The sequence below is a fragment of the Grus americana genome, chromosome 5 (genome assembly GCF_028858705.1).
Source record: "Grus americana isolate bGruAme1 chromosome 5, bGruAme1.mat, whole genome shotgun sequence".
In the NCBI taxonomy this organism is placed as follows: domain Eukaryota; kingdom Metazoa; phylum Chordata; class Aves; order Gruiformes; family Gruidae; genus Grus; species Grus americana.
The window spans coordinates 65,579,614-65,592,909 of record NC_072856.1 but is presented as its reverse complement, the minus strand read 5'-3'; the positions used below and the strand labels follow the sequence as shown (position 1 = coordinate 65,592,909).

Here is a 13,296-nt window from a genome sequence, read left to right as displayed (position 1 = left end):
AATCTTAGGAGATGAATCACCTCTCAGAGGTGTCCAGCTCTCCTGCTGACTCCAGGCAGCTCAGACAACTTTCTTAGTACTTACCGAGACTTACATTTAAATGCATCTGGATGAGTCCAAATCTGACTGGCTCGGGCTCAGCCATGGCAGCAGCACTGCAGTATGTGCTTTAAGCACATGCTTCAATTTCCTTGCCTGACTTAGAGCCCAGTTAAGCACATTTGAGGAAGGGTGGGGTAAAAGAACATTTTACAGGTAAGCAGCTGAGGCAAAAGTGAAGATTTATCACTGTCATGTTGCATGTTGTACCCCCTGGAAAGACTTCTGACTGCTTTCTCCATTGCTCTTGGGATAATAGCTCCATCGGGTCTCACCTCTGCCTTTCCCTGATGGCACATTTGGGATAAATCTCCTCCAGGCAGTGTCCATACAACCCATTTGGCTCCAGCACCTGCACACATACAGTCTCCTCACCGTAGCTGATGCCGTGATGAGGAGCGAGGCCTGGCCAGACCCAGATGAAGATATGTTCTCAAACATATTTGGTGGCTGTGGTCTCAGATTGATACACACCTCAGGTCCTCCAGAACTGCTCAGCCCACACACCAACCCTTCTCAGCCAGCTGCCTCTGCTCCATTGCTTTCCATGTCAGCAGCGTTTTCTGACCAGTGATCTGCAAACATCTGGGTGCCTCTTTACTACTGAAGGAGTCTTCTTGCCTGGATTTCACTCCACTACCCAGCAGTTAGCAGTTTCGGTGGTTCTACCAGAACATACCTAGGAAGCCACAAACTTCAACAGCTTGAAAACCGCCAACGTAGAGCCCGCTGCTCCTCCCCTCTCCTCCCAGCACACAGGCCCAGAGCCCAAGTTGCTGCAGCATCTCTTCCGTATGTCCTCCCCATGCCTGGGAAGGAAAGGGGGGGCAGGCACAGAGCTCTTGGGAAGCTGGCTGCCCTACCCCATTAGGATTCTTTGGGAATCCCTGCTAAAATCTTTGCTGATCTGTAAAACTGGCTGCACACACTCACATTTAATGTATGGGGTCCAGTATTAGTTCAGCTTGGGCAAGCTTCATCCCTAGCAAGAACCTTTCCATTTTCAGCCTGTCAGATATGACAAGTGCTGTCACGTAGTCACTTCCAGTCTACTGCCCTTTCCTCCTACAACGACTGGATTTTCCCTCCGTGAGGAAACAGGCAGTACAATATTTGACGTTGCTGCTGCAGCCCAGCGTGGGAGAAGGGTAAGGCTGGACTGAGCAGAGGCACCTGACAGCAGCTGGACTGGTTCATTTGGAGGCAACCACAGCTTGTGAGTTGTCTTAGACCCTACGGGGAAGGGACAGTCTTTAATCCTCTGCATTCACTGCCTGGTGTGACATGAGCCCGGTCTGTGCTGGGAGCTCTCAGGGAATAAAGAGCAGCAAATCACCCTGTTATTGGCACGGCAAGCCAGCTCACCCGGCTGTAACACTGCTCCTTTCATTACAGTTTCACACATCCTAAAATCTGGTGCTGTGCAACAGCGATGGACCGACGTAAGCAGCCAGATCTATCAGCTCCTTCAACCTTCTTTAAGTCATTTCTCCCTCAAGAAAGAAATACCAGGTAACTACCAAGCCTGCAGAATACTCAATATCACACATACACTCCCAAGAAAAATGACACAAACTATTGCCTCCTGGATCAAAAACCAGCCCCATTTGTAATTTAAGCCAGTTCGACCCAGGTAGACCGAAGAACTGGAAGTCATGCTCTGCTGACAAGCACTGGACCATGTCTCTTGCTTTCGTTTTATCCTGGATGTAGCACTGAATTTAACTCACCAAGGGGAATCACATTTTCATTGCTGGTCTGCATAACAAAGCTCAAACCAGAGACAGCACACACCTCACAATTTTATGACTCGAGTGTTCTGAACAATGTACCACAGCTGGTGGGAAAAGAGTTCATTTCTGGCAGAACAAGCAACTTTGGAAAGTACCGCTCAGCTCTTTAGAACATCTGACACTGAATATAATAAGCTTGCAACAGTGCACTTAAAGCCTGAGTTTTCTACAGATATTTAAAACAAAAACTTGAACCTGAATATTAGGAATATTTTTAGAAAGCTTGCCTTTCAACCTTTGATTTATACCACATATATATCTCCTGCATATTATCAGGATGCCGAGCTTTATATCTGCATCACAGCTATCAGCACAGTCGTATCTCATGCTGGACAACATCACCACATTTCCAGCTGACACTAAAGTGTGATGTGAAGTTGGTACGCACTCTGCAAGGAATGAGGCTGTCATGTCCGATCGAGAGCACACAACAGATTTCACAATTTCTATCTTGTGGTTTTTGTACTAAGGAATTGCTTTAGAGCTGACACTTCTGAAAATATGGGGGGAAAAATCAGTTTAAGGAACAATTTCTATCTCAAGCTGAGGGACAGCAAGCACAAAAAGTTGTTGCCTCTGTCTTTAAAGCAAAAAAGATAAATCTAGAGCACAATATTAAAATACTACAGAAAATTCGATAACATTATATGGATCTAATTTCACACATTTTAAAAACCAGAATTGAAGTATAACAACTTTTCAGTTGTTCACATTTCAACATTAGTTTCTTCATCAGAAATCACTCACACAGCAGTTGAACACAAGCAACAGAAATTTAACTGAGCTCATCCCAGATGATATTAAAGTGCTAAAAATGCTCTCCAAGCATTAGTTACTTTAAAAATACACACACACACACATCCACACACACATAGTCATGTTACTTTGCATGGAACAGAGCAGGAGGAGCATGCAAAGTAAATTCCTGCCTAAGGTTAAATACACAGGAAAAAAAAAAAAGCATTTACCGTCTGGCAGAGGCGAATTTAATTCAGAAACATTGTAAGATGGTAATGGTGCCACTCTTGCCGAATGTTTCTTCATCCTTTGAAACTGCTCTCCTACTCACACACTCACTTTGTCTTTAGTCTGCATCGCTTTTGGTCCCGAGTACTATAGTAAACACTCGGCTATGGCTGGTGCCTAGATGTTGTTCTGGAGATGCTGCAGTAGGCTATGAGTACTGATTTGCTGTTTCCCTGGGAAACCATTTGCAACACATTCAAACAATGCTTGACCTCTGCTAACACTTTTCTTTCATTCAATTGTTAAGCGCAGCAGATAAAATATAAATATATTAGCTATCCGCTTCGTAAACTTGCAAGCGCGGCAGCCCCTTTGCATGAAAGCAAGGATTTCACATCAAATACCTGCGCTGTGTTAGCAAAGCAGACGGGAGATTTCTCAGACAACTGCAAGGGAATTATGCAACACAATTTTCTGGTTCCTTACGCTGTGACAATATATGGATGATTACAGTAATTATTTTAAATAAACTTTGAATAACGTAACTCCTATAGAGTTGCTAAATCAGGAATGCCTTGGGCAAAAGAGCCGGTAACATCCAGCTCTGTATCTGATAACTAAGCAATGGTATTGCAGGAGTCTCTCCTCTTTTAATGCCCTACAAAAATTGTCACAACCAGGATATATATGTATATATAGGCCACAGCTGGTCTACATTTCTTCCTCACTTCCCTTGAGGCAGCTAGGACATTTTGGTCCCTCTTTCCCTGACATATTCTCTCTCTTCTACTCCCTTTTTATTATTATTATTCTTTATATTAATGGAAGTTGTTCACTCGGAGCAATGAGAAGGTTTCAGTGAGCAAACCAGTGACAGCCCATACAATTTCCACAATTCTTGGAAAACCCATCCACTTGTGTAACCCGCCACTGTGCTGGGAGCTTTCTTTGCCAGGAGGTGGTTACCAACACCTCTTAAGAGTCCTGGCTTCAGAGCTCCTCACCAAGAGAACTACTATCAAGTCTTATCCGAGAATTTGTAGGTAGAAAGCTTTACCATTGATATTCAAGGTATTTGCTACAGGAACTATGGGAAATAAAAAGGAAAAGGACAGAAAGGCAGCTTAGCTCTACCAGAATGTGCCAGCAAAGCTGCTGAATTTTTAAGGGCCACAAGTATATACCTTTCATCTACAGTCTTTGTGCCTTTGATAGTAACTGAGAGTGGGGATTCCTGGCCTGGGGCTTGGTCCTCCATCCCCTACTGTACCACCAGACAGGGGAAATTACCGGCTGTAAGGAAGGCCATAAAGTGATTTGAAAAGGATCAAGAGTCACCAACCTAGAATGTCATGGGGTGGGCTTCCTAAAGCCCAACAGGGATCTTGTGTGTTTTACACAGCAACAAGCACCATGATGGCGTACGTGTGCAAGGACTGTTCCCTTCTCTCACCCGTATGGAGCAGGGATATGTGGAGGAGCAGAGGGGAGGAAGCAGAGTCCCAGCCGGATCATCCTTTTGGGTGCAGCCACAGAAGAGCCTGGCACATGCGGAGAACTGAGCTATGGCATTCTAACTGATGAGGCAGCCCATGACCCACTATACGCAGAGGGGTAAAAAGTGACTCTTGGGTGTTTGAGGCAACCAAGCCACCAGCACATCCCTTTAATGCTGCTGTTATTCCCCTCTGGGAGACAGTGTGGTCTGCACTCTTTATTACTAGGATGCGGTGACACAGTAAGAAAGAGGCAGTGGTTCACTGGGCAGAAAAAAGGAGAAATTACCTCATCACCCCCTCTCCCAAGGCCATCCTGCTCCAGTGTTCAGTACCTGGGACACACTACAGAAGAAGTACAGGAGAGAGAAATGGTTACAGCTGCCTGGTCTTCCACCCAGCCTGTCCTCTCCTGGAAGGCTTGGAGCTCTCCTTTTAGGATCTTCATTATATCCCCTGTGGCTGATAAGGCTCTCCACCGTGACAGTCTTTTCCAAAGCATCACACTACATCTCATAAAGCTAACCGGCTTTTACTGCTTATCTGCATGCAGAGGATTTCCAGCACTGTGTAACAACCACTATTCCAAAGAAAATTATCTTCCCAATATGGAGAAGAAATTTTATTCTCCCCTCCAAAGTGCTGAGACTCAGCAGACTTTGTGATAGAGTAATCACCAGTCAAGTAATTGCTGGCTCCACAATCACAAGGCTATCTATTAATACATGTCTAGTCCTTGAGCATTTATATAATATAAACAACATAATAATATAACACAGAGATTGTTTTTAGAAAACCATTTCTGCAAATAGGAGCTTATAATGAAATCATTAACGAACCTTAACAATGGTGAGGATGAAACGCATGAGACAATGTCAAGCAATTCGAGACGTTTCTTTCAGACAATTTCAACATTAATGGCAGAACGTGATTGCATCTAAAAGTTGCTGCATTTTTTTTCCAAAGGAAAATCAGCCATCATTTTAACACCATATCTCAGAAACCATATTCAAATCCACAAAGCACTCTTTCAAATATCCACCCCAGCAATCTCTGCTTCATACAACAGTTACAAGAGAAACAAAGCAAATACAAAATTATTTTAAAAATATGTGTTATTGGTACCTATAACTCCCATCAAAGATCGCAGCTTGAAAAGCATCAGCTTCTCTGGCTACACAAGCAAGAGCTTTGGCCATCTGTTTCTGCTCCTACTATGAATAGCTGACTGCATTTCTGTATGAGATGCTATTATATAGGTCCTCTGATCCTTCCTGTGTACTATCTCCACTCTAAGTGTGCTGAAGAAATGAATAAAATAATACGGAGCAGAAGTGAGAGAAGCAAGCTCTGTCGCTCTCCCCTGAGGTACCTCAGACACAAACCCATCCACAAGTGGAATGTGATGTCCAAATTTACCAGCATGGCATGATAGTTACTCCACAAATTGCTAGTCAACATGAAATCTGCAGTCCTGTGCTATCTTACCTCACATTCATGCAAGGCACCACAGTGGGCAAATATGGTTTCTTCCCCAAAAAATTCAAGAGTAAACTAGTTTCCGGGTGCCTTTAAAACAGATTTTCATACGTTGTTGCTTGCCTCAAGTTCTGCGCCTTCGGTGTGCAACACGTTAAAGTTTTCTTATTTGCAGGGAGTGGAAGCTGTGTGATACCTGGCACCTGGCTCACAGCTGGGAGCCCCAGATCCCCGTCAGCCACCGCTGAGCGGGCTGGCTCGCAGTCTACAGCTAACAAAACCCGATACAATCCGATGCTTCACACAATCAATCTACACAGCCAATGATTTTCACTCAGGGTGTCCCTATCCGTCAAGGAAACGTGCAGTATGAATTATAGCAGTGTGAATTATGCAGTGTGTAGCTATACAGTGTAAATGATAACCCAGGCTGCAGGCTCACAACCTCCACATCTGTTCCTGCTTAAGGCAAGCACTGTTAAGACACTAACCAAAGCTCTCGAGCCAGACGAAGTATCCATTCCCTTGCACCGGTTTTATTGTAAAAGATAATAATTGAATAAGGGGTATCTCAGGAGAGATTCCTCATCCCTGGCCAAGAGCCCCAGTGGTCCGAGGCCTCTGAACCGCATCCAGATTGCTTCCTGCCGCCTGCCCTGTGCTGGCACGGTGCACGCTGCCTGCAGCAGTCTTTGTCCCCTGGCTCAGACAATATTAATCCAGACGAGAGCACGGGGAAGCTGCGACTTTGCTGACTCACTAACCAGACAGCAAACCAGCGCTGGAAGTGGAGTCAGAATTAGAGAGTGCTGAATCACATCCAGTAACGAGTACTCCACGCTCACAGCAGAAAGGGACTGATGCCATCAAAAGATACACTGTCCTCTTGGCTTAAAACATCTCTGTTTGGAGTAGTTAGTCATACATATTTAAGAGACCTACTGCAAAAGTAAAGGCTGTCCTTCACTGAAGTTGCAACCTACATCAAAAGCTGTAGCTGAACTCTGGGTAACCACGGGTTTATCTTAAGTGTCAGCCACACACGGATGGATGTTTGCTTGCAACAAACTGTGCTCCAGCCACGGATGTACTCAGTTTCTGCTGACAAAACTGGCAAGAGAGAGTAAAATCATCCGTAGTTTTACCTTGTGGTAAGATATAAAGGATAAGGTCCCTATGGAGGACGCTACACTGTCCTGTGTTGTTATTTGGTCATGGCGTCTACAGTTCTAATCAATGAACAAACTGACCTATGTCAGGTTCAGTTTGGGGGGCTTCTTTTCCCTATGGGAAACAATTAATAATCAAAATTACAGTATTAATATAATCCTGACAGGGAGTGACAAAATATTTGATGCAGAGATGAGAAGTGTTCTACGGCCCCAGGGAGACAGAATCATCTGAGCTAAAGGAAAACAGCTGCACAAGTACACGAAACACTGAATTTCAACACTGATAATGAAATTCATCTCACTTGACTTTGGACACCAAAGTCTGAACCGGTTATACAAAATCTTTTTAAGGTGAGTGATGGGAAACTGATAACTGTAGAAGACAAGTCTCCTGGTCTCTCTTAGATGTCTATTGTAACCTGAGATTAGTAACTCTCTGAGGGCACCCACTTCTGCCCACTGACTACAATGGTGGGGAGGTGACTTGCTCACACCTGGTCATCTGGCTTTTAGACACCCTAGTTAGGGTAGATGCTCCCAATGGGAAACGCCTTGTACGAATGTCTGATAAAGACATGTGGTGGGTTGAGCCTGACTGGGGCCAGATGCCCACCAGAGCCGCTCTCTCACTCCCCTCATTCACTAAACAGGGGAGAAAAGGCATAACGAAATGCTTGCAGGTCGAGATAAGGACAGGGAGAGATCACTCACTAATTATCGGCACGAGCAAAACAGAGCAAACTTAGAGAGGGAATTCATCTAATTTATTACTAGGCAAAACAGAGTAGAGGAATGAGAAAATAAAATCAACTCTTAAAAACACTTCCCCCCACCCCTCCCATCTTCCCGGGCTCAACTTCACTCCCGGCTTCAACCTTCCCCCCCCTCAGCGGCACAGGGGGACGGGGAGTGGGGGTTACGGTCAGTTCATCTCATGGTGTTTCTGCCGCTTCTTCATCCTCAGGGGGAGGACTCCTCTCATCGTTCCCCTGCTCCAGCATGGAGTCCCTCTCACGGGGTGCAGACCTTCAGGAGCAAACTGCTCCAGCGTGGGGTCCCCCACGGGGTCACAAGTCCTGCCAGCAAACCTGCCCTGGCGTGGGCTCCCCTCTTCACGGGTCCACCGGTCCGGCCTGGAACTTGCTCCAGCGTGGGCTTCCCACGGGCCACAGCCTCCTTCAGGTGCTTCCACCTGCTCCGGCGTGGGGTCCTCCATGGGCTGCAGGTGGAATCTCTACACCCCCTCATCCTTCCTCCATGGGCTGCAGGGGGACAGCCTGCTTCACCATGGCCTTCACCACGGGCTGCAGGGGGATCTCTGCTCCGGCGCCTGGAGCTCCTCCTCCCCCTCCATCTGCACTGACCTTGGTGTCTGCAGAGTTTCTTACATCTTCTCACTCCTCTCTCCGGCTGCAAAAGCTCTCCCTCTCTAAGTGTTTTTCTACTTCTTAAATATGTTATCACAGAGGCGCTGATTGGCTTGGCCTTGGCCAGTGGCGGGCCCGTCTTAGAGCCGGCTGGCATTGGCTCTGTCAGACACAGGGGGAGCTTCTAGCAGCTTCTCACAGAAGCCACCCCTGTAGCCCCCCCGCTACCAAAACCCTGCCACGCAAACCCAACACAAGACATGAAAGGACTTTCTTCAACTCTAATTAATTGCGGAACAGTGTTCAGATCCAAACCCGCAGTCTGTCTTTGTTTTGAACACCGCTAGTTACAAAATCCGTATGAAATCCACTTTGCATACATCCCTGCAGCTGACAGGTCAGTCCATTCCCAATCACTAGACTCTCATAAACATGACTTTTATTGGCTCTTCCAGGCTGAGCATGTGTTTTAAGATGACAAGCTAAAAGGCCATTATCAAGTTCATTTTATCCTGTTGGAATATAAATTAGATGCAAGACACAGAAGAGACAAACAGTCAAACTGAGATCAAAACAAATGTATCCTACAAAAGAGGGGTTTATGTATAGCAAAGTCAAGGCTTTAGTTTGAACTTTTACATTGCTTCTGGCAAAACCAGAAGCATGCAGCAAATGTTACTCGATTCAAATAACAAACTCAAGCCAAAACAACTTCCAAAACAGAAAAAAGAACCGTACATCTGACTGCTGTGCCCAGTCATGCCGTATGGATTTTGAAAACTCAAATCCTGAATTCCCAACTGTCTTAATTCTCACTGGCTTAAATACTGTTGGATACCCCTGCTCAGCAACCCAGAATATCAGTGCTGTTTGATAAGCATCCCATTAACATCTAGCAGGCAGGTCACAGTCCTTCAGCCCTACCAGCGTGTGCTCACACACCATGTGGCGTGGACAAGGCTGTGCACACCTTTTCTCTCTGTGCTGTCTGCAGGAGCGACAACTGTCTGCCCACACATCCAGTGGCTACGTGACCAAACACACAACTCCATCACAGAGATACGGCAATTAATTATTCCCCAAGTGTAAATTAACCAGTGTCCACAAGCCCATACTCAGGTGGTGAACACCAGAGCCATATAACTGGCTGTCTTCTCCAGATCTTCTGTCCAAAGAACCAGAATCAGGCAAATGATTCTTCAACGGCATTTCAGCCTGGAAGCCATGGCTCCCAGCCATCACTTGGCTTGCGGTAGAAAGACTGCCTTAACCTCAACCTCGCTAGTAACCAGGTATGATCTGTTTGAGAATATTCATGTTGAAGGCACACTAAAGTCTCACGTGTTTCATTCACTGAGGCAGAAACTGAACTTTATCCAGATTTTCTAGTATTCTGCAAATACCTTGAAGCGAAGTGCTCGCTGCCTGCTAAAATCTCACCTAATAACGGCAAGAAATACCTACTAAATCTGAAGAGACTTTAATTCCCTCAGGGGCTGGATGTTTATATACTGATCTCTAGTTCATGTTAACATGGGTTGCTATTTTCAGTAAATCAGCCCAGGAATTCACTCTTTAATACCCACTCTATTTTTCTAACAGAAAAATGCAATGCAATCTATTTTTAGGCTTCCCAAGCAGGCAATTTCCATAAATAAGATTAACGGCACCAGCTAAGCATCCACTCAGAGATGATGATACAAAGATTTGCAGCGTTACTCTGCTGTCCAGGACAGGAAAGTTTCTCCCTGCTGCCACAAGCAACCTTTTCAGACTTTGTGGAGTGGCTACTAACCAGCTGACAGCTTGATTCTGCTTCTGGCTCTCACACCACCGTGAAACCAGTTTAAAAACACTCAGATCACTGACAGCAAGTTGTGCCTCAGCTACCAGAGAACAGATCCTGTATGCACCTGAAAAGCTCCTAACAGTTTTGATGCTACCAAGTGGCTAAGATGCTGCACATCACCATGATATGTTGCTTACTAACAAACCAGGAGCTGTTGGAGTGAGTCCAGAGGAGGCCACGGAGATGATCCGAGGGCTGGAGCACCTCTCCTACGAAGACAGGCTTTGGGGTTGTTCAGCCTGGAGAAGAAAAGGCTCCGGGCAGACCTTAGAGCACTTTCCAGTACCTGAAGGGGCTACAGGAAAGCTGGAGAGGGACTGGTGACAAGGGCAGGGAGGGACAGGACAAGGAGGGGGGGGTGGCCTTATGCTAAAGGAGAGCAGATTTAGTTTAGATATTGGGAAGAAATTCTTCCCTGTGAGGGTGCTGAGGCCCCGGCACAGGTTGCCCAGAGAAGCTGTGGCTGCCCCTGGCTCCCTGGCAGTGTTCAAGGCCAGGTTGGATGGGGCTTTGGGCAACCTGGGCTAGTGGAGGGTGTCCCTGCCATGGCAGGGGGTTGGAACTGGATGGGCTTTGAGGTCCCTTCCAACCTAAAGCACTCTATGGTTCTGTGATTCTAAACCCGAAGTATCTGATGGTTCCCCCAATATCAGCAGCCCTCCTCACCAGAAGTAGTCAACTGACTTGAAAGTATTAAGATCTTCTGGTGCACTGCTTTTGGAAAGCTTTTTATTTGCTATGTAATTTTATAGACCTGAGAACTAGTGTTTCCAAGCCTTCCCTGGGAAGCACAGGGATTAACAATTTCAGTTAAAATAAATATAAAATTTTCCTTAATCATGCAACTTTTGAAACATAAACCGCCCACCCACAATGATCAGCAGATATAGGCTAATGTCTCCAGAGCTGGCAATGCAGCTTTTTAGGTTTTTTATACTGTTGTAACATGAAAATGTCATATAGTAAGAAACATTACTCTTCCAATGCAATTAAATGTGTAAGGAAAAATATGAATTGTGGGCATGGAGAGCTGTTCTTCAATTTTAATGAAAGTAATTCAGCATTTCATGGAAACAGGAAGTATATCAACTTAGATGCATCTTCAATATTTTGACATTATAAGAAACAAGACATGGATTTCAGGTTGACAAAAATATTCAAAGTTACCTCCAACATTAGAAACTCGTTCATATTTACAGAAGAATCAGAAGAAGAATAAAAAGGTGCTCAACAAAAATCCAAAAAGGATTCAAGACAACTTTATTTCAGCTGCCCAGTGCACACAGTGCTACTGACCTCAGACAGGCTGAATGGATCCTGCTGTCCTAACCCTGAATTGACAAGACGAAATATGTTTAGTACTCCATCATAAATTTCAGCTTCGGGGCTTTACCGACTGCCAGGCACGGTGAAGAGCAAGAACCTTATGGGGAACACACAGAAATCTCATCTGTAGCACACACAGATCTCAGTTGACAAACCCGAGCTCACCAGAGTCCCTACAATACAGCCTACCTGCTTGAGGTGGAAGGATCTGCTCATTTGAGAAGCAGGGCTGGCAAAATGGTAAGGCTGCAAGATCATGCCATGAGCTTCTGAAAAACTACCTGGGTAGCCTTCAGCTACCCAGTCTGGGCATCCCACATCAAAAGGCATCTGAATTTCAAACACTTTTCAAGTTGAAAAGATTGCAAGAAAAGTTCCTACTTCAGCCTGGCCGCTCCAAAACTCACTGGAAGTAAAACACAGCACAAGTAGACAATCGACACACAGTCTATTCAACAACATAGAATAAATCTGCTATCAATTTCAAATATCCAATACAGACTTTCCAGACAGAATAATAAAATTAGATGCCCAACACTTATATTGGTTTTTTCCCGAGGAGAACAGCTTAGATGTAATTGCATGTCAGATAATTATTTGCCTTCCCAATGTTTTATTAACAAAGCTGCCACAAGTGAAATAAGCTGTCTCCATTTTCTGGTTCTGCAATTACGAAGTGCCTCCTCTTTACCACAAGAGAGCATTTGAGCTGAGAAAACTTCCATTTTGTGTTTGTCATCGTGACTGCAGAGCATGTCAGTGAGACAGTAAATCACTTCTCATATTTACTGTCTTTTGCGTAGCCAGCAGTTAATTAGATGGCTTAGGACTTTTTTCAATACCGGAATCAGGGTAGCATAGCAGGCTAGAAATCCAGGGCTGGATGGTCCCAAAATGTAGCCTCCAGCATGTTCCTGTCTAGGCAGGTTCTGTGGTAGGAACAGGAGCTTGCGCCATCCAACACTGCAACCTCTACTACCCCAGATGGCACCACAAAGTTCCTTGGATGAAGAAACGTAACTAATTTTTAGGACAAATTACAGCATGAGATACTGTTTGTTGTCATGTTAGTGGTGCTGCATTACATTTCACAGCCCCTCTAATTTTAAAGTCTGGGTGCAGAATTCACAGAGCTTTTGAAGCAAAATCTGAAGCTTCAGAAAAGATCCGAAAAAAGACTAGAGCAATCAGAGGTCTAAAAAAAACCCCACGGTGTGTGTGAAGATGGAAGGAACCAGGGTCAAACAAATTAAAGAAGACAGAGGGGAGACAGCAAGTCAACTTAATGTGTGTAAAAGGTTCCTGCACAAAAGAAAGTATTAATTATGTGTGCCTATGTTAACTGGGCCAGGAGAAAGAGACTTTAATGGCATTAATGGTAAGTTCAGTGGGACAGCAGGCCAACTGTTAAACAAGGAGAACAGTGAATCACTACATGAGATGATGCCTGGTAGAAAATCCCCATTGCAGGATGGTTTTCGGATCATGGATGAAGTGGAGTTGACCGCCTCAGATAACGAGGACAGAGTAGATCCACTTCCTATCATAAAATGATTGTGATAAATAATTTGACCTCCCAATGAAGAACAGAGCGCCAGAAGGTGCTAAACATACTCAGAAATACCAGTCCTTCAACGTGACTACATTTGGGTACTTAAGCCCTCTTGAAAGGAAAGGCCTTCCATTTCATTTAGCTTGTCCCATTCATTCACTCGACCTACATTCATCAAGCAACCCTGAGCTAATAAT

General features: G+C 45.0%; 1 protein-coding gene across 6 annotated transcripts in view; it reads right to left on the bottom strand.

Moving 5' to 3' along the window:
- SLC35F4 (solute carrier family 35 member F4) overlaps positions 1-13,296 on the bottom strand; it is a 131,466-nt gene that overhangs the window by 34,982 nt on the left and 83,188 nt on the right. The window contains exon 1 of one of the 6 annotated variants that reach the window (XM_054828784.1): positions 2,861-2,992. The exons of the other annotated variants lie outside the window; for them this stretch is intronic. Within the exon in view, the coding sequence (XP_054684759.1) occupies positions 2,861-2,936 (76 nt within the window). The 5' untranslated portion in view covers positions 2,937-2,992. Of the gene's footprint in view, positions 1-2,860; positions 2,993-13,296 lie in introns of those variants that run through there. 6 annotated transcript variants of the gene reach the window in all.